General features: G+C 48.2%; 1 protein-coding gene across 1 annotated transcript; it reads right to left on the bottom strand.

Moving 5' to 3' along the window:
* Positions 1 to 6,132: 6,132 nt before the first annotated feature.
* LOC135873875 (Y-box-binding protein 1-like) lies at positions 6,133 to 7,050 on the bottom strand. The gene has a single exon (XM_065398484.1). It carries the CDS (start codon positions 7,048 to 7,050, stop codon positions 6,133 to 6,135), a length of 918 nt encoding a protein of 305 aa, XP_065254556.1.
* Between the last annotated feature and the right edge of the window lie 15,189 nt (positions 7,051 to 22,239).

Here is a 22,239-nt window from a genome sequence, read left to right as displayed (position 1 = left end):
ATACACCCCACAAATCATTGAATATTTGCTTCCTGAGGAACTTCTTGGGAGGAAGTAATAAGATTTTTGTCTACACTTTTCAGTCCTATTAGTGCACAGAGGCAGGATGGTCCAGTGGTTAGGGCAGTTAGCTGCTACCTCAAGAGAGCTGGGTTCAATTCCTTGTTTCCCTGCTGAGTTTCTACATGATATTAGGCAAGGCAGTTAGGGTGTCTACCCTATAGTGTGATTTAAAAAAAAAAAGGGCCTTGGCAGCTGGGCTAACAAGAGCCATGAAGGGTAGGGTCAGGCTGGAGCCTGGGGCTGTGATGCGGGAGGGTCTCTGAGCCCAAATGTCTGCACTGCAAGTTGATAACGCCCAGGGCTGCCCAGAGGGAGGTGGGGCAATTTGCCCTGGGCCCCACAAGAATATAATATTGCAACTTTTTTGTATGGAAGGGGCCCCCGAAATTGCTTTGCCCCAGGCCCCCTGAATCCTCTGGGCGGCCTTGCTGTGGCCACGTCATGTCTTTCACTGCAGTGTAGACATACTCTTACACTACAAGGGAAAAAACGTGCCTTGCTAACTTGGGTGAAAACAGCAGGGAAGACCTGGCAGCTTGAGATAAGGCCTACTGGGGAGCCTGGGAATGACATACCCTGAGCTCCCCTCTGCCTCAGTTCCCCATATGCAAAATAGGGATCATAGCATTGCTCTGTCCACAGGGTTGGAAGGGTAAATGCAGGGGTGGTTGCGAAGTGCTCTGGTAATGCAGTAATTGGGGTCGAGAGCATATAGACATACTTAAGAGGGATGTTTTCCTCATCTGCCCTTAGCTCTCCTTAATGAGAATAGCACATTCCACTCCTCACCTGAGGCTCTCAGCTCACGTCTGTTAACGAAGCCAGAGGCACACTGCCCGTGCGAGGGAGGAAAGCACCATTATCTCTGTTTTACCACCTGGTAAAGTGAGCAGCTTGTTGTTATAGCTCGTGAGTGAACCTGCTGACCTTAGATGAAGCAGGCTGGGGTGGATTTCCCTCCCCTATCTCAAGCCATCAGGTGGGGTATAAGGCAGGGGTAGGGTGACCAGATGTCCCGATTTTATAGGGACAGTCCTGATTTGGGGGGCTTTTTCTTAGATAGACTCCTATTACCCCCCACCCCCTGTCCTGATTTTTTACACTTGCTATCTGGTCACCCTAGCAGGGGTATTATTTCAGAAAAATTGCAGGGGGAGTCATGTCAGCGTATATATTCTGGAAAGTTGTGGGAGGGCAAAAAGTGGCGCATATAGGCCTCTAAAAAATTGGGGAGAGGGGCAACTGCCCCCTAACAACCTGTGCCCCTGATATAAGGGCTCTTCTGCATTTTGCTCTGAAACGTTGCAAACCCACCGCTTTGCTTTGGCAGCAGAGGGCAGCACAGGGTTCTTATTGTGCCAGCACTCCCTGGCCTCTCCCTCACCCTCCTCCAATGACTGTAATTACTGCAGTCAGTAAGTGGTGCTGTCTGTCTGGGGCTCCTGAGACTTTTGATTTGTCTTGGCTCTCAGCTCTGACATGCCTGGGAAGGGCAAGGAAAGGAAATGGGTGGGAGCTCCCCTCTAACCACAAGCTTGTCCTACCCCCACCCCAACCAGGTCTGAGAGAGAGGAGCTTGCTACATCATTTAGAAATAAAAAGTCCAGATGTTTTGTTTGGGTTTTTTTTCCCCACCAGATGAAACAAGCCACTAGATTCTCCCTTTAATAGAGGTAATTTCCATTTGCTCATAGCCAGGCAAGGATTATTAAATGGGGAGATGGGGAGTGTGTGTGTGTGTATGTGTTTTCATGGTGCGTGGAGAGAGTAACCATATAAAACCTGTGCTAGGTCAATAAACACGCAGCCACGCTGAAGACCCTGTGTGTAGTTCTTTGGACCCCAGAGGATTTCCCCGCAGGGTGGTCCTTCTTTGTTACAAATGCCCCTCCCTTTCCATCTTTCTTTCCCCCTTCCCCGCGTCTGTTCTGTGGGCCTGATCCTGCCAAGTGCTGAGGTTAATGGGAGCTGAAGGCATTGGATGCCTGGAAGCAGGATCTCAGCTCCGTGCAGGGTTGGGTCCTGCGTCCCTTGTGCTGGATGTGAACATTGCAAGCAGTGTGGCTGCAGGAGCCGGAAAATGTCAAAGTCTAACATCATGTCTGTCCTGTTCAAATGATCCAGGATCACCCCGAGACTGCCTGCATCTGCTGCTATGAACACCTTTTCCACACTGCCCCTAGCCTGTCCCCTCCCTGTCCCCATGAGAACGAAGAGCCCCACCCCGCTGCCACCCACATAAAGAGCTGTGCTTATTAGCAATTACAGCGGAAGGTTGGTCTTGTAGTTAAAGAGCCAGCCTCACACTCAGGAGATCTATGTTCCAGTTCTCCGTGCTGCTGCTACTGCTGAGAAAATGCTTCTTTTGTCTGTCTTGTCGAGTTCGATTGTAAGCTCTCTGGGCAGGGACGGTTGATGATCTGAGGGGTAAGGCACATGTACATGATATTGCAATCAAGCCCTATTTGTGCAAGGGGGCGCGATCTTGGCTGGGTGACTGCAAGAGCAACAAGGAAAATCGGTGGCCGAGCGTTCCAGCGTCTCAGTAAAAGAGTGGAAAGAAATCTAGAAATCGGTGAAGCTCCTCCGTGAAATCCCCACGCTCCTTTCAAAGGTGCAAGCCTGGGGCAAAATGGGTTGAACTCGCTTACTGTGCAGTTCTCTGCAGATGAAAAGCTCTGGCTGAGTGACCCTATCTAGCTAAGGGTGTTAGGTGTTCCCAGGATGGAGTGATGCTATTTCCACGTGGCACGGGGCCACCACATGATTGCAGGTAAAGGCACAGGGACATGCCTGGGCCAGCCTGAAAAAAGGTGTGTGGGGGGAAACCCTCCGACAGGCTCATCTTGCTTTTAAACCTCTGCAGAACCATGTTTCGCATCTTGGCTGCAAAGCAGCATTTGACGACCAGTGTTAGCATCTGAGCCGATGTCCTATGAGCTGTGATGGAGGGTCAGCAGGCAGGCCAGCATGGGCTGTTACATGGGTCTGTTTTTCATTCTGCCCCGAGGGTTGCTATCCTCAGCAAGCGAAGAGGGTGAGGGGAGGTCTCGTCTGCCTGCGAGAGGAAGGGAGAAACCAAGATGCAGAATAATTTCCCCTGGTTTGGAAGGAAACCTGGAAAACAAACTGCCTCGAAGCACAGATTGTGGCTTTGGGAGAAGAATGTCAGCGGTCACTTTCTCATCCTGTTTCTGTCATTCCAGGGCAATGGGCTGGTAGGGAATCCCAACAAGCCACAAAACAACAAGGAGGCTGCCCCATGGCTGCGATTTGCCATTCGTGAGCTTTCTGCACCCACACCGGACTCGACAGAAGGAGGCCTGCAGAACATCCCAGCCAGGAAAGGGGAGTCCTTGAAAGGTTTCATCTGGCCATGAGGATGGGGCTTATTAAATGAGTGTTACTTAGTGTTCCAACAGGGTGAAAACCTCTCCAGAAGGAATACAAATTGCTTAGTCGAGGAGATGGAGCTGGTGGTTTGGGGACTGGGAATGTGGGTGTGGCTTGGTATCCACCTGGGAAGAAAATGTATTGCTTTTTATTATTATTATAACAGTGAAACTAACAAGGCATAAGGGGGCTGCTCTGACAAACCGTTCTGTGCACAAGTCTACTCCTGTTTGTACACCCACTGAAGTCAAGAAGTCTATGTGCAGTGTCAGGATAGACAGGCTCAGACTCGAAAGGGCCACTTCAATACACCCCACAAAGCATTTTTGCTAGCCCAGGCCTTTGGATTATTTAGCCAGATCCTGAGCAATTCTGGGCTAGATCCTCAGCTGGTGTCACGTAGCATAGTTCTATCAAAGCCAGCGGGCCAGATCCTTAACTATGCAACTCAGTCATAGCTCCGAAGAAGTCATTGGGTCCGATCTGCGGATGGCATAAATCTGCACAGCTCTGTTGAAGTCCCGGCCACTGGATGAAGTCAATAGGGCAATGCTGATTTATGACAGCTGAGATTCTGGCCCAATCCCTTCCCTGTTTCATTTTGGAATTGCTTTACGGTTTAGAGAGCAGTAATAATCACCTCATTATTATTAATATCCATGGCAACAGAATGGAAATGAATCGCACTACTTCTATTTATCCCCATAGAAACCGAGCCAAAACAAATAGGGCTTTTCCACGATGTCTGATTCCTAGAAATCATACATATTACATAATTACCGACAAAATGACCCAGCAATTAACAAGCTGCCCAAATTATCCGGGAGCGTCTCTTTAAAGGTTAATAATATTCAGTTAGATTAGCTTTCAAACAGGATGCTGAACAATAAGGGTGGGCTAAGGACATTTACAGTAGCTGGTCAGAGCTTTGCAGCGGACTTCACTGTAAATGTTTGCCTCAGTCGCTGATTGCCGGGCATGCTAGATGGCAGTTGTGTTTCTTTCGCTGGTTGTGTTTTGGAAGCTAGGCGGGTGTAGTCGGGTCAATGCTTAGATGGGAGACGTCAGAGGAACAGCAAGGGTCCGTAGGCCTGCTGTGAGAAGTGAAGTACACGGGCTGCTTCCCGCTCAAGCAGTAATCGAGGAAGGCTCGAGTGCGGGGCTGGCTGTGAAATGTCTGGGTGAGACCTAAAATCACTATCGTTGCTTGTAAAGGTAGAAACGCCCTCGTCTGCACGTCTCCCTGTATGTGACCCTGCGCTGAGGGCTTTAGTGGTGTCCTCTGCTTGCTCCTAATGCAGAAGAGTGGATCTAATGTCATGATCTCTCCTATGTGAAGCCATATCCAAGGTAACTGTGTTCCGGCAACCTATGCTTCCCCTGGAGATTCAGTTGAGATTAGTCTCTTCTTGTCCTAAGTTGTTGTGTACCGTTTGTGGCGAACGAGCTGACTCCGGTACTGTTTGAGTTTGCCCATCCATGTTTGCCGGCAGGCAACCAGTCCCTATAGAACAAAAAAAATCTCCCTGATCCGATCCTTCAAAACCAAAAGGCTCCACCGACCGCTATCAGGGAGCTGCAAATGCAGCTGCAGTACAGCTGGGAAATAGGTTTGTAGAGCTCACCGAAGTCCTGGAAATTCTGACATTTCAAATTCAAATCCCCACTGCAATTTTAGAAAAGAAAATTAAGACCTCAGTCCTGCCAACACATGTGGAGACACAGCCCCTGCCCCGAAGAACTTATCCCATGAGCACCTGATCCTGCAATCAGAGCCGCATGGATGGACTCCTGCATGAACTTCAGTGGGATGATGTGTGAGCACCGGGATCCATCTGCATGAATGTGATTGCCGGGTTAGGCCCCGCGAAGACAGGTGGGGACAGGGATAAAACAAAATGGCAAAATATAGACATTGTATACATGCATCTATTTTAAAAAATACAAGCTCTGAATCCTTGAATAGTCCTTAGAGCACAGTGGGGCAGCCTGTGTGCCGAGAAAAGCACTACTCATCAGGGGTACATCTAGACTAAAGCTGTTGCTGAGATGTACAATAAACCACATATGTTTGTGCTCTGACACAAACATTTGTAGAGCATCTAGACTCTCAGTTCAAATGGTGCAATTGGCAATCAACTATCTCAAGTTGAAAGAGGGTCACAAACGCTTTCACCAAGTGGAAAGGGCATTTTCCTGTATGTTGGAGAGGAATTGGGGCCTAATATTCAGCCAAATCCCCATGCCAGGTAGTGGGGATAATAAAAAAAAAATCATATCCCATGACTATAACACCAATAGAAAGAAACATTTTACGTCTGTGGCCCATCCCCACAAACTCTGACCCTTTTACAAATTCTTTAAGACTTTTATTAAGAGATGCATGCGGTTTGCTATCTTTCAAGTGTGTGTTTATGGGGTGGGGTGGGGAAGAAATCAGATATAGCATTTCACACAAATTAAAAAGAAAGGTTGTTAAAAACTTGAGCTTGGTTGGCTAAGTAGGAAACAACTTGTCAACTGTTTCAGCTTTCTTGGTCCTGAAAGGAGACTGATGGAGTTTAGGTAAGAAAGATGGAAAACTCATGATGGTAAATTGTGAGTTATCCAAACAACAGCAAGGAAAACAGCAAGTGCGGAAGGTCTGTGTTCTTATTCCTGGGTTTCCATGTTCTCTTAATCCTTCTTGTTTGATAGCTGGGTGGTGCTAGGTTGTTGGCTGATGGTCACAGGAGTCATGGTGTCTTCAGCTGGTGGTCCAGAGGTCTCCTTGGTCTCTTTCCCATCTAGTGGTTTCGTGTTCCGTGGGCGTCTGCGTAAGTAACTGAAGTTAGGACGGTAGCAACGTTGACTTATTGTTGAGTCTTCAGTCTCATTTGCCTGGGGGCTTCCGTTACATTTTTCTCCTCCCTCCTCTCTCGGCTGTCTCAGACAACGCTGCCCCAAGCTGAGATGCTGCCTGAAGCCCTGGTATATGCTCTGTTTCGCTGGCTTGCTTTCCTCTGCATGCACACACTGACCTTCAGCATGCACCACTTCTGCGCTCACAGAATTGGAACACTGGGGCTGATACCCATAGGATGTGTGCATCAAATAAGACTGGCCACTGTAGGGCAGATTCCCATCTTCTGGTGCACTCGTTGCTGCCTCGTTCGTTGGCATGCTCTCACAAAGGTGGTAACTCTTGTGAAGCGGACTCCTCCTTAGACCCGACGAGCACTTGCGACGGTCTGCAGCGTATATGCTGCCTTGCACGGGAATGCCGCCGGGACCAGTGACGTTGGCAGCCTCCAGGCCTTTATCCCCTAGAACCACATCAAACTCCACCCTCTCCCCATCACCCACGCTGCGATGGTACTTATAGGGGTTGTTCTTCTTTATGGCCGACTGGTGTACAAACACGTCCCTCTTATTGTCGTTCCTCATAATGAAGCCATAGCCATTTCGGACGTTGAACCACTTGACCGTGCCCCAGACCTTCCTTTCAATCATCATCTTCTCCTCTGCAGGGATCAGTGAAACTAGGAGGCGTTTACTCTTGATGGATGCAACCTGCGGCTCCTCCTGCATTGCAGGTTTGTTGTTCAGGACCATTGCACAGTTCGATTTTGCCTTGGGAGATCAGTGGCACACAGTGCCCCAAGCCTTAGAAGACAAATAAAGCTGGGAGTGGAGCTACTGCTACCTTCAAGCTTTAGTCATCAGCTCTGGGCTACCCCTATGGACTGGGTTTAGCCTCTAGCAACTATCACAGTGAGAGACCAAAGCTTCAGGCAACATTTTTAAATCAATCGGATTGCAGCTTTCAGGTTTTACAGCTGAACCAGAGGTTGATTGGCTCAACCACATGTGATGTCACAGAACTAAAACTCACTTGAATTGTTACATAATTCACATGAGAGGGAGAATCTTCTACGTCCTACATCAATCCCAATAACGTGTGGCCAAACTAGAGCAAATCTTTTAGAAAGACAGCAGAGAGGAAGGAAGGTACAATGGTTAGGGTGCTCACCTGGGATTTGGAACACCTTGGTTCAATTCCCTGCTTTGTCATTAGCTTCTTGGGTGCCTTGGGCAAGTCACTTAGTCTCTCTGTGCCTCAGTTTCCCATTGGTAAAGTGGGGATAACAGCACTGAAAGATTGTAAGGTGCCCCATTACTATGGGGCTAAGTCTCGTACATAGACAGTATCTTGCCTGTTGCAAGGCAGGAACTGAGGACCAGAATCTGCTCTTAGTTACCTTGATGTGAAACAGGAGTAGCTCTGTCAGCTTCACTGGACTCACTCCAGACCATTTCGAATATGAGATCACAAGCAGTCCTGCTGTTGCCAAGGTAGAAGTAGCCGTGGGTGAAGCTCAAAAGATTTGGAAGTTTCCTAGATAATCAGAGGCAGCCTGTGCTGCAAAGAGCTTGCAAGTAATGCAAGACAGTCAAAAGAAGGTTTATCACTCCCATTTTACAGACGGGAAACCGAGGCCCAGAGGGATTAAGTGACTTACCCCAGATCACACAGGGAGGCTGTGACAGAGCCAAAAAATGAACCCAGCTCTCCTGCGCCCTCATCCTGTGCCTGAACCACAAGTCCATCCTTCCTGTCTTCTCCAGGATGCCAGTTTCATGCTGGAGTAAATCCAGTGCCCTCGTTGGCATGGCCCTAGATTTACCCTGGAATAACTGAGGTTGGAATCTAGTGCTAACTGGTCTCATTTTTCCTTGGATTCGGTCAATCAGTGTTTCCCCTGGTTTGACTCGGCAGTGAAGTGATGTGTCTGTTTTAGGGAGTTGCCTGTTTCCTCCTTTGCCATTGTGTGTGTATATATGTGATTTTTTTAAAAACACTTTCTTACAGTTTCTCAACCCCTATTAATCACTCTGCCAGTGGGGTGGGTTTGGTTTTCTCACAGCGATTGCTTAAAGAGATTCTCACCAAATGAAGCTCTGTTCTTTCCTTCGCTCCCCCTGTCTGCTAACCCTCAGTTCCCCTGTAATAACAATGGGCTAGATGCTGCCACCCTGACTTCACAGAGTAGTACCTCACTCCCTGAATAGTCCTGCAGAGGTCAGCAGAGTTGCTCACTGAATAATTTACTACTGAATGGAAGGGTGGCAGGGTCTGGCTCATTATGGGTTAATACAGCATAGAATCATAGAAGATCAGGGTTGGAAGGGACCTCAGGAGGTCATCTAGTCCAACCCCCTGCTCAAAGCAGGACCAATCCCCAGCTAAATCATCCCAGCCAGGGCTTTGTCAAGCCTGACCTTAAAAACCTCTAAGGAAGGAGATTCCACCACCTCCCTAGGTAACCCAGTTTCTTTGTATTACAGAATTTGCCCACACAAGCCCTATCGTTCAATGTCACCAGCTTGATTTTGCTCTTACTTACACCTGTTTCAATCCAGAGTAACTCAATCTCATTGTGTCAAGTATCAGAGGGGTAGTCGTGTTAGTCTGAATCTGTAAAAAGCAACAGAGGGTCCTGTGGCATCTTTAAGACTAACAGAAGTATGTCTCCTTTTCATGGATTCGCAGGGTCTGTTCCATGTAACTCGTCTCTTGGAATCACCCCTCTAGAGTGCTGGACTCCAAGGGTACGTCTACACTGCAGTTAGACACCCGTGGCTGGGCAGTGCCAGATGACTGGGGCTTGGGCTAAGGGGCTGTTTAATTGCCGTGTAGACATTTAAGCTTGGGCGGGAGCCTGGGCTCTAGGACCCTGTGAAGTGGGAGGGTCCCAGAGCTCGGGCTGCAGCCTGAGTCCAGATATCTGCACTGCAATTAAATAATCCTTTAGTCTGAGTCAGCTGGCACGGGCCAGACACAGGTGTCTAATTGCAGGTGTAGACGTACCTCAGGAGTCCACACAGTTCCACGGGGGCAGGCCTGCAGCGTCCATGACTCTGAAACAGGGCTTTCGGGCACCATCCCTCCCTGTCTGCCTCTGTGGCGCCCTGCAGCTAATCCATTCAAGCTCGACTCCTCTGTGGGGCTGTGGGGTGGCCACCACATGCAAGGCAAAGCAGGTTACATTAGATGAGTCAACCTGATAGGCTGCACCTGCATGTGACAGACAAAACCCCGGGGGCGCCAGACTGGATGAGAGCTAGTCCCCTGACGTACAAGGAGGCTCCATAGCATGCAGTGGACCCTGTTATAGAGGCACAATGCTTTGGGGCCCACTGCTCTCAGGGGGTATTTGCAATCACACCAGGGAGCCTTTTCAAAACAAGGTAACAATTTATTAGCCACCCGGCTACAGAATCTGAAAGTCCTTCGGTTAGCTTAGAGAAGCAAAGGTTAAGAAAGAGCTCAGTCGGACTGATGTCAGGCCTGTCCCCAGCCCAGCTACTACGGAATCCATTTTGGCCCTGTCTCTGTCCCTTTGTCTTTTTTCCCAGCTGTGTGTCTGTGTGCTCAGCTCTTAACACAGCCACTTGGCACCTTGGTTCTCCAGCTCCAGGCCTTTCCTGCCGAGAGGTGGGGGAAGAGGGGCAAATCTCTGTTCTGTTGCATGTTAGTAGGTAGGTGTGAATGTCCTGGCCATGGGGGATTCTGTTGTCTTTCCAGATCCTCTACTGCGATGGGTTGGTTTTCAGCCAGTCATTTAATGACCCTTTCCTACCAGCCCAGTTACGTGTCACACATCCAAGTGTCCTGCTCTGCCCCCACAGCAGCTTTTTAATTCGTTACACTCTGCGCATAGCAATACAATGCCCAAAGAGAAAGTGAGATGCACGTAGAAATGCTCATCACACTCCCGATCTACAACAATGTAACGGAGATCAGAATCTGCCCCCCAGACTTTGGTTATTCCCAGCAGGCAGCATCACTTTCAGTAGTAAGTGTTTGCAGGATTAAGCTCAGGTTCTTCAGGAAAGGGACTGGATTTTGTTCAGCTGCTAAGTGTCCTGCACATTTGTGGCCATATAGATATTGTTAGCAAAACATATGGAGAAGGTTTCAGAGTGGTAGCCGTGTTAGTCTGTATCAGCAAAAACAACAAGGAGTCCTTGTGGCACCTTAGAGACTAACAAATTTATTTGGGCATAAGCTTTCTTGGCCAGAACCCACTTCATTGGATGCATGGAGTGGAAAATACAGGAGCAGGTATAAATACATGAAAAGATGGGAATTGCCTTACCACATGTGAGGTCAGTCTAACAAGACAATTCAATTAACAGTAGGATACCAAGGGAGGAAAAATAACTTTTGTAGGGTAATGAGAGTGGCCCATTTCAAACAGTTGACAAGAACGAATGAGTAACAGTAGGGGGAAATTAGTATGGGGGAAATTAGGTTTAGGTTTTGTAATGACCCAACCACTCCCAGTCTTTATTCAGGCCTAATGTGATGGTGTCCAGTTTGCAAATTAATTCCAGTTCTGCAGTTTCACGTTGGAGTCTGTTTTTGAAGTTTTTTTGTTGAAGAATTGCCACTTTTAGGTCTGTTATTGAGTGACCAGGGAGATTGAAGTGTTCTCCTACTGGTTTTTGAATGTTATAATTCCTGATGTCAGATTTGTGTCCATTTATTCTTTTGCGTGGACACTGTCCGGTTTGGCCAATGTACATGGCCGAAGGCACGGCCGGCTCCAGGCACCAGCCTGGCAAGCAGGTGCTTGGGGCGGCCACTCCAGAGTGGGGCAGCACGTCCAGCTATTCAGCGGCAATTCGGCAGACGGTCCCTCACTCCCGCTCGGAGCGAAGGACCTCCCGCCGAATTGCCGCCGCAGATCGCGATTGCGGCTTTTTTTTTTTTTTTTTTTTTTTGTGGCTGCTTGGGGCGGCCAAAACCCTGGAGCCGGCCCTGGCCGAAGGGTATTGCTGGCACATGATGGCATATATCACATTGGTAGATGTGCAGGTGAACGAGCCCCTGATGGTGTGGCTGATGTGGTTAGGTCCTATGATCATGTCCCTTGAATAGATATGTAGACAGAGTTGGCACCGGGGTTTGTTGCGGGGTTTGGTTCCTGGGTTGGTGTTTTTGTTGTGTGGTGTGTAGTTGCTTCAGGTTGGGGGGCTGTCCATAAGCGAGGACTGGCCTGTCTCCCAAGGTCTGTGAGAGTGAGGGATTGTTCTTCAGGATAGGTTGTATTCTACATGAAAGCTTATGCCCAAATACATTTGTTAGTCTCTAAGGTGCAACAAGGACTCCTCGTTGTTGTTGTTTTATATGGAGAAGGGGGATCCAGTGGACATAGAGTACTTGGACTTTCAGAAAGCCTTGACAAGGTCCCTCACCAAAGGCTCTTAAGCAATGTAAGCAGTCACAGGATAAGAGGGGAGGTCTTCCCATGGATCAGTAACTGGTTAAAAGATAGGAAACAAAGGGTAGGAATAAATGTTCAGTTTTCATAATAGAGAAAGGTAAATAGCGGGCTCCCCCAAGGATCTGTACTGGGACCAGTGCTGTTCAGCATTTTCATAAATGATTTGTAAGAAGAGGTGAACAGTGAGGTGGAAAAAATTGCAAACTATATACAATTACTCAAGATAGTTCAGTCCAAAGCAGATTGCGAGGAGTTACAAAGGGATTTCACAAAACTGGGCAACAAAATGGCAGTTAATATTCAATATTGAGTAATGCATACTGGAAAATATAATCTCAACTATGCATACAAAGTGATGAGGTCTAAATAGTTCTCTGAAAACATCCACTCAATGTGCAGCAGCAGTCAAAAAAGCAAACAGAATGTTGGGAATCACTAGAAAAGGGATAGATAAGACAGAAAATATCATATCCATGGTACGCCCACATCTTGAATACTGCATGTAGATGTGGTCGCCCCATCTCAAAAAATATATATTGGAACTGGAAAAACTTCAGAAAGTGGCAACAAAAATGATTAGGGGTATGGAACAGCTTCCATATGAGGAGAGATTAATAAGATTGGGACTTTTCACTTGGAAAAGAGACAACTAAGGGGGGATATGATAGAGGTCTACAAAATCATGACTGGTGTGGAGAAAGTAAATCAAGAAGTTTTATTTACTCCTTCTCATAACACAAGAACTAGGGGCCACCCAATGAAATTAATAGGCAGCAGGTTTAAAACAAACAAAAGGAAGTATTTCTTCATACAGTGCACAGTCAACCTTCCCTTGCCCCAAAGAGCAAGTGAGCTAGCTAGCTTTCTTTCTTTCCTTTCCTCTCAATTTTTATGGCGGCCTGAACTCCACAAGCAAGAGCGCAAAATACCCACAGGAAAGAATATTCAAACCATTTAGTGTTTGTAGTAGTCCCTCCATCACAGGCTCAGAGGGAGGCCACTCTGACCTGCTGCGTCAGGCAATAAACAACAGTTAATTTGCGGTCCCTAACCCAGGCCTCCTGGTTGGGGCGGACAGTTCTCACAGTCTGGCCCTGGTCCTCTGGGCGGGGTAGAGCACTAGCATCAAGCAGTCTTTAGCCTAGCTTCCTGGCTAAGGCAGACTACACATAGTCAGTGGCTCTGGCCCTCCACGTGGGGCAGAACAGTAAGCAGTCGATAGATTAGCCCCTGGCTAAGGCAGACAGCACACACAGTATAGGGGATTGCAGCCTTTTGGCGGGGCAAGCCATAAATAAGACACAGGCTTTCTGTCCTAGGGTGAGTAGGTTGCCATCTGAAGGTTGAGGTTTGTGGCAGGGCAGATAGGGGGACCTGGGCCCACCCTATGCCACCTGGTCCCAGCACAATTCCCTGCCACTGGGTCAGCAGGGATCCTGCCAAAACACGCTGACTCGCATGTATGGACCACTAATGTCTGGTTCCCCTGGGCTACTTTCTACCACAGTCCATTGCGGTGGCTCCATAGTCTGCAGGTCCTTGGTCTTCTCGGGATAAGAGGTGGATTGCAGTCCCACCAGCTCCTTTCCACTCTGGGTCTCCTGTAGGGGCAGGGTGTCGCACAGCTTGGGGTCTGGTCCAGAGTCCTGTAGTGGGCTAGAGGCAACTGCCTCCTTCGCTGGCTCTGGCCCAACTGAGCTGACAGGCCCACCTTTTATACTTCCTGTCCCTCCCCTCTGGTTCTGGTGCAGGGGGTGGGGATGGCTTGGCTCCACCCACCAGGGAGAGTGTAGAGGTCCATGCATCTCAGGCTTGGAGGGAGACCACTCCACCTCACTACAGTGTTGAACAAAACACTTAATTTGATTCAGAACATTTTTTTTATTTGCTACAAAATTCGTTTTTGGTTCAACTTAAAACTATTTTATTTTTATTTCTTCAGAACTGCCACTAAACTGAAAAAATCTGTTATTCAGTCAGCTATAAGTGTGAGTAGACCCACCAGAGTGGGTCTGGTGATGGTGTAGAGGTAAACATACGCATCAGTGTTTGCAGGATCAGCAGCTAAGCAATTGCTTTCTCTTGGTGTTTACACACATCAGATATTTTTAGTTATTATTAATTGTATTACCATAGCACCTGCGCCCCACTCATGACCCAGAGACGCCATGGTGCCAGGCACTGTGCAAACACAGAACAAGAAGGTGATCCCTGCCCCAAAGAGCTTAAGTATAAGACAAGAGAGAATGGTGGAGATAGACAGGGGAACACAAGGAAACAATAAGACAACATGATAAGCAGTGGTCTCAGCACACCAGTGGCCTAAACCCTGCCAGATTTTTTGTAGGCATTACAACAGAGGAGAGCTGTAAGGAGGGATTTGGAGGAGGACACTGAGGTGACTTTGTGGATGTTTATGGGGAGCCCCAGTCGTGTGAGGGACAGCATGGGAGAAAGTGCTGGAGTTATCTCGCCCCTTTAGCCAAGCTTCAGTAGATAGTCTTTGTTACGTATTTAATTTAATAAAACTTCAGATGATCTTGTTGTCGAAAGCAGGCTCAGCAAAATGCAGTGGGCGGGACATGTGGCCCGACTCAGTGACAACAGATGGACTGCAACTATATCTGAGTGGTATCCGCGAGAACTGAAACGGCCACGCGGTCGGCCTCCAAAGAGGTGGGATGATTTCTTAACAAGGAGATATGGACAAACATGGCGAAGGATTGCCAGAGCGAGAGAAGATTGGAAGACGTGTTGTGATCGGCTCAGTCTTAACTGATGAAGGACCGACAGTCTACGCAGATGATCTGGAACGCGCCTGCCTGGGTAACAGAGTATGGACAAGAATAACCTACTAGAACATCTTTTACTTCTCCTAAGTCATCAAATGTCCACAAGGAGGCAAAAAAAGTAATCAATTATTTTTTTCCTGGGATCCTATGCCTGTGTCACAGGATGAGAGTCATTTCTGTTGACATCAATGGGAGTTACTTGCATTCTAAGTGGGGAGAATGGAGATTTACCGGGATGGCTTTTTTTGGTTACAATAAAGGAGATCTGAACAGACTGGAAGTTTGCTGGATCTTGAAGAGCAGCACAACAGTCTAGTAAGAGATTCGGTGGAATTCTTTTATTTATTTTGTCAACCAAAAAAAGAGGAAAACTATATTATATTTTTCTAATTTTTAAGGTTATACAATGCTTGCCAGATGTGGCCTTTCAGTGAAAGAGCGGAAGGTTTCCTTTACACAATTAAATAATTTAATTGTACAATGTTCTGCAGGGTTGACTGTTCCATTTCCAGTTCTGTTTGGCTTGGATCGTACATCCTATGCCTGGATTTCTTCATCAGATGCTCCATGGTGTCCTTACTGGTGATGGCAGAACCACTGAATGTTCAGATGTTCCATCTGGATGCTTGCCTAAGAAGGAGGCATTTAATTTCTGCCCAGGAGAAGGAGACGGGAGCTACTTCTCTGTTATCCCACTGACAGTATGGCCGGGAGCAAGAAACTTAGCCCAGACTTGGATGTCTAAAGTAAGGAAACTACATCCATATTTTGGCACTTAAATATCTTGTTTTCAAGGTGCTGGGCACCTACAACAGTAGACCCTGTCCCCCTCTCTTTCTCCTTCCCCTCCAAAATCTCTTCTCTGCTCAAAGTAAAAATGTACTTTATTTGGAAAAAGAAAATGCAGATATAAGTAGGGGAATGGTCCCACTATTGTGGGGAACTTTCCTGGCTTATACAGCACCCTGGTGGAGTCGGATAGTGAAAGGATCTGAGTCCTTGCTCCCACTGCCTTTACTCAGAGGCCTGCCTGATCTCGAGGACTCCCCTTCCACTTTCTGGTGTGGCAGAGTCCTTGTAACCCTGACAAGGCTGGGCCCAGGATTCCTCGGGGCTCAACCCCCAAACTTGTCATAATCACTTAGGACAGGGTCCAGAGTGTCCCCACTCCCGCATACTCTCTCCACACTAGACACTTCCCTGGCCCATTGATCATTGCATATAGTTTAAAGCAAATACAAATTTATTAAACAGCAACTAATTAAAAAAATAAAGGGAAAAAAATGGGACAGGTTAAAGGAAAACATGTAACCCGGCTCTGTGTCATGGGGGAACCCCAAACTGTGTCTCTGGAATATAAGGGAAGTTCACAGTCTGTTCCTTACACGTCCCAGGCCTCCTGCCCAGACCCTGGCTGTGCCGCAGGGATGCTGCAGGTCGGACACTTGCTCTGGTGGTGGCCACAAGCTCTCAGGCTCTAGGTGACAGGAACTTTCTTCCCAGTGTTAGCCCTCCCCCATCAGGGTTATGATCCCCCCCCCCCCCCCGCCAAGTCTGGCCAGCAAGGCCTCTTGGCTAGTGGCGTCTCCCTGTGCTGAGCCTTCTGCCCACGGTCCCCATTACTCTCAGCAGCTGTTCACTGCACTCAGCTCTGGACTGCTCCAGCTCCAGCTCCAACCCCACTCTGCCTCAGTGCCGCTGCGTCTCTGCCTCCAGGTCAGCTCTCTGGCTGCTTCTCTGCTTCTGGCGACTGTTGCGCTGCTCCCAACTTGGCTCTGCTCCCCGGGCTGCTTCTCTGGTCCTGGGGACTATCAGTCTCAGGATCCTGATTTCTCAGCGACCCTTCCCTTTTTTTTTGGTCCTGGGAGAGGGCCAACCTAAAAATCTCACTAAGTTTCAGTAAGGGGCCAACAGTCCCCTTACACAAAGATAAGTGGGATGAAGCAAAACTGACCCATCATGCTGTGGAGACTAGACCAACGAAAGAAAGCTTTGTCACTTCAAACCCACCAAACACTGGGCACAGAATGATCTGGATAAATGCAGAGGGCCAAATCCTCAGCTGGTATCAATCAACGTAACTCCACTGAAGTCAATGGAGCCATGCTGATTTACACCAGCCGATAATCTGTTCAGCCAGAACAACTGGCCTTCACTAATGGTCCCATGAGTAGAACCATTTGGCCAAACAAATAAAACCACAGTCAAGTCTACTCCCTCACTCCCCCAGATTCCACACCCATCTTTCTCAGCAATGCACTCTGGAGGATGACTCACTGGAGCTAGACGGGACATGCTTTTTCATAGGCCAGTGGCCCTAAGATTGTGAAGAGTGAGAACGGGTGGTGGGACGCTGGTGGATCTTTGGCTGAAGAATTAAAAGTCACATATTTTTCCTATGGCTGGGGGATTGTATTACAGGAGCAACTGGGGAAGGCTCTGTACTCATTATGTATATTTTACAGTTTCAAATGGTGTCCAGGGTGCCCCATTGTTGGGATGAGTCCTTTCTGGATATAGGATAAGTAATAATAAATAGCTAAATAAAACCCAGGAATATTAACTACAGATGAGCCACCAGGAGTGAAAAGATCATGTTCTGTAGTCTTTTCACATGGCCACAGAACAAACAATGAAAACATCCATCAGGCCACTCAGAAGGGCAAACCCGAGGTGTCAAACGGGAAACCTTACAGCTCTCTTGCTTAGCCTTCCGAACCTGACCTTTTCATTTTCTCTTGGCTGGGTCCATTTCATTTGGCAGCCTCTGGAGCACACACTGCTCCTACCCTAGTCCCCATGCAATTAATGGTCAGCAACAGTGAGAGTACAGAGGAATCATTTCATAAATTAGGCAAGACCCCTGGCTGAAAGGTCCAGTGTTTCATGACTGAACAGTGCAGAAGAACAGTTTGGCAGGTCCAATACAAGTGCTTTGGGGGCCAGTGCATTTTCTCAACAAGGAGAAAGTTACAGTCTCTGAACCCCAGTATGAAGGATCCCACGCCCACTAGCAACTCCTCCCACCCGTTCCCAGCTACCATCAGCGCCCGAGATCCGTATGCGCTCTCTAATACTGTCACAAATACTGGCACCATCACCTGCCAGCATCACTGCACACTTGTATCCACCCACAAAAACACCACCCACACACAGTCAGGAACCAACAGCATCTCCTACCTGTTCCCCCTTAGCAGCTTCACCACAGAGCTGCTCCCACCTAGCAACACCGCTCTCCAAACTTACATCTACCCAACACCACCTTCTGCCTGTTCAACCTGCCAGCACTACCATGCCCATGTACTAGCACCGTCATTAACCTGCTCCAATGTACCACACACACACACCCCTACACACCTGTACTCAGCAGCCACAACCCCCCCGCAACACCCACCAGAATCCAGGAGAAGCTGTTCAAGAGGGTGACTTCCTGAACTGGGGATGGCTGATGGGGAGAGTAAACATGATTGTCTTTCTGTGCTGGTGTGAAGATGGAGGAAGAAGGTGCTTGTCCATGGATGAAGGAAGAGGGACATCTCTGCTCTGGCCTATGCTTGAAGCGCAGCTAGTTGGCTCCTATTCATGACTGTTTGTATCTGCTCATGGGGAACAGAGACCCCCCCCCCCAACTGGGTCTAGAAACCAGGTCATCCTTGATGCTACCCTAACCCCTTAGTTACATCAGCAGATTGCATAGTTGCCGGAGCCAGTCACCAGGGAGATATGATTGCATGTACTCAGCCAGTGTATTGGTTAAAGACTGACAAAATAAGGACTTCAGAAAATGGCTCATTATTTATATGGCTGTTAATAACACCAGTAATTCCAATACGTATACAGGCTGTCCCCAGATCCAAAAGTCGGCACGTGGGGAGGTGGCAGGGCTGGAAGATCTCATGAGATATAGGTCCACAGTAGTTCTTAAACGGGATGGATTCATTAAACAGAACTACTGACAAGAAAACAAGGCTTCCCTGCACTTTGAGTTCCAGCTCTCTCTCCCAAGGAGCACACCCAGTCTGCTGTACAGCACAGAGAGAAATCTAGTGGCTGAATAACATATTGAATCATATCAGTAGAGGGGGTAGGGTGCACTGCCCATATTGTTTCCCTTCCCAAAACAGGTCCCATCCCTCTCCTCAGCATTTCCTATTGGCTAGCTTAGGTGGCTCCGGATTTAGCATGCTGGCTTCTGTCAATCCCTTTCTTAGGCGCCTACCCTTCCCCATACAATGCCTGGAGAATCTGGGTGCCTATCTCAGGGCTGTGAATTCCACTTGGTGGCAGGCCATCTCGCCTTCCTCTGCAGCGTGGGGCATGGGTCACCTGAAGGTTTAAACTAGTATAAATGGTGGATTCTCTGTAACTTGAAGTCTTTAAGCCATCATTTGAGGACTTCAGTAACTCAGCCAGAGGTGAGGGGTCTGGCACAGGAGTGGGTGGGTGAGGTTCTGTGGCCTGCAGCACGCAGGAGGTCAGACTAGATGATCATGATGGTCCCTTCTGACCTTAAAGTCTACGAGTCAGACATTGCAGCACTCAGTACTGCATTGCCTATGTCCTTGTGTGGCTCTATCCCCATGCGCCTCCTGTACCACACAGGGATGTGGGGAAGAGTCGCTAGTTAATGTTTAAGAAGTGCTGGGTGTTATTATTAAACTGGTGTCAGAGGAATTTTATCTGGGTTTAAATTTAACACTTGATGGAAACGTTTCTGGGTCTAGCGTCTTTTTTTTCCTCTCTGCTCTTTCCTTTGCTGTCTCAGCAGCATGGAGGACTGGTGTGTTAGGCAAGAGACTATAGGTGTCCCTGGGATCGCTACTCTAGTTCAAGGAAGGAAGTAGCCTGTGTAATCTGCCGATTGGTGAGAACTCACAGGTTGTTAATCAGTACCTGCCCAGCCATTAAGTGATGCGCTAACTGCATTGCCACAGTCCTATTTCCTGATTAAGTCTCATTGCTAACGGCTTGATTCTGCAACTTGGACTCACTCAAATAACCCTGCTGAGGTCACATGAGTAAGGCCCCGTCGCATGAGGGATTGGACCCTGATTTCAAGCATCTGACTGCGGAGGATTTCCTAGGAATGGCACAAAAAAGCCAACATTTACAGACAGCCCCGGGAGAACACCGTGGCTATTTCATTTCCCAGTACAAGGCCATACTGTAGCATCTCAGACGCCACCACGTGGCCACTGTTGCTCAGTATAGGCTACCCAGTGGAGGCTGCTGCCCTGGGGTTTCATTTACATTCTCCATGCTGCAGCAGGTGAGGCCGGTATGGATTCATTCCCAGAAAGTCTCCCATTGACTTCAATGGGCTGTAGATGAGGCTCTGAGCATGTGCCAACCCAGGGACATTGAGCGGATAGCGGAGGGGCTGATGTGATGGGACAGTGATCCCCTCTGCATTGTATCGGTGGCCTGGATTCCTACTGGAGTGGGGCTTCAGGAGGCAGGGTGAGGTAGTAGATAGAACATGGGACCAGGAGTCAGAAGCTAGGAATCCCTGGGTTCCAATTTCCTTGCTTTCCTAATGCCTCAGTGTGTGACATACTGGAAGATGCTCAGATACTACAGTGATGCAGATGTGTGTCCAGAAGGAAACACTGCTTGGGCTTGATTCGCCTTTGCCCTGCACCTTGTCCTGCACCGCAACCCATGCAAAACGGTGCCATTCGGATATGGTCACTTTTCTCGGGTGTAAATGACCCAAAGAAAGCTGTCGAGAATCAGGCCCATTATATCCAGCTATTGCAGCTACAGGTACCTGCCAAGTACTTGTACTAGTAAGAATTCCACTGAGACCACCAAGCAGTTCAGTTAACATCTAGTCACTACTTACATGGGCTAGGTTCAAACAAGCCATTTAGAAACGGGAAGGCTTCAAAATCCCAGCCTCAAATGCCCGAGTCAAGAAAGATAGAGCCTGCAACATGCAAACTCTTATGATCCTTTGTTTCCACTGAAATAATAAAGTACAGCAGTGATGAATATTTCCTTATCTTGGCTGCCTTCCTGCTATTGGGGAAGAGTTGGCTGGTACAGAAGGGGAACACCCAGGAAAACATTTAGTGCACAGCCAGCCATCTACTGCGGCTGCTTTATGTGCACATTAAGATTAAAAAGAGTTTCTCCAAAGGGTATCAGTGAAAAAAGGCAGAGGGTCTCATTTATCTCCCCCTGGCCACACACCCATTTAGAAAAGCAGCCCAATTGGGGTCTGCCAGCAGAGAAGCAAATAATCTACCACAAAGGTCTTTTCTCCCCCCCCCCCATATACATTCTGTGGGCCAGTGTTACAGAAAACAGGGGCATGGGGTGGAGTAGCCGCTTGAAACTGAGCAGGAAGAAAATAAACGCAATTAAATCGTCAGCCTACTAAAAGCCGACGGGGCAAGATAAATGATTGAGTCTACGGAAAGGCCATTTCTAGCCTGATTTACACCCAGTGCCAGACTTTGAGAGTAAATCAGGAGAGAATCCGGCCTAAGGTTGTTGGGGGTTTTTTTTACTTTGTTTTAAATCTACCTCCGATCCAGAAAAAAAATAAAATAATCCCCAGCAAGGTGTAAGAGAGAAGTATAGCAAGATAAAGGGACCTGGGAGGTCTATAAAATCAGCCATGTTATGAAAGGATTGGCCGATCAGAACACTGTTACTGTCTAATGGCTGCTTGGTGGCCTAAGTGATGGGAGTTCTGTGGTCCCAGTAGGCAGGTATCCGCATTATCACCAACGCCACTGTAATCAGTGTCAGCAGGGAGGCCCAGGACTGACTGGGCAAGGGAGACTGAACGACCCTTTCAATCCTAGCTCCAGAACCTGGTTGCAGCCCATGGGCGAGCAACATGGGGGAAGTCACTGTAACCCACTAATCAGTGGGTGTCATGTGTCCCCCTCTGTGCATGATCCAGAGAGGCTGTGAGTCTACAACAGACCCAGAGTCTGGCTCTTTTGCTTGTTCTGAAACTCCTAGTTCCTAGTGCATGGACTGAGTTGAGCGTAGTCCTGTTAGCACTGTGTCATTCCATGCTGTACCGGTGCCGCAGATATACAGAGAATTTCTATCGCTAGAGCTGTTGGTCTGGCTCCTTCCACTACCCCACAAAAAGCTTTGGAAAATGCTCATGTTAAACCGAACAAAATGAGGACCAACTTGGTCCAGTCCCAATCAGGTTTATAAACCCAGACACGAGAATGTTCTCCAACCATCAAATGGACTTGTGAGTCCACAGAGGGTAAGGACAACATGGCACAGGGCCACCTTGCTGACAGTGCATAAATCCAGCGGGCAGCGCAGAGTCAGGAGGCTAGGGAGATGTGGAAGCAGAGCTGGTGGCTTCTCTGCATCAGACACTGAATCCGTTTCCATCTGTTACGTTGCTGAAGTAACAGTTCACTGAAACCTGAGACTCCCTACTTCTGTCAGAAGATAACAGAACACGAAAGCTTATGCTCAAATAAATTTGTTAGTCTCTAGGGCCTGGTCTACACTGGGGGGGGGGATTGATCTAAGATACGCAACTTCAGCTACGAGTATAGCGTAGCTGAAGTCGACGTATCTTAGATCAACTTAGAATCACTTACTTTGCGTCCTCGCGGTGCGGGATCGACGGCTGCGGCTTCCCCGTCAACTTTGCTTACGCCTCTCGCCGAGCTGGAGTTCAGCAGTCGACGGGAGAGCGATCGGGGATCGATTTATCGCGTCTACACTAC

This window comes from Emys orbicularis, chromosome 2 (assembly GCF_028017835.1).
Source record: "Emys orbicularis isolate rEmyOrb1 chromosome 2, rEmyOrb1.hap1, whole genome shotgun sequence".
Taxonomy (NCBI): Eukaryota; Metazoa; Chordata; order Testudines; family Emydidae; genus Emys; species Emys orbicularis.
Note: the sequence above shows the minus strand (reverse complement) of the source record. Positions and strands in the feature narration are given on the sequence as shown.

Bases quoted from the DNA above. Each gene is read 5' to 3' on its own strand.
- LOC135873875 (XM_065398484.1), bottom strand. From the start codon at position 7,050: ATGGTCCTGAACAACAAACCTGCAATGCAGGAGGAGCCGCAGGTTGCA.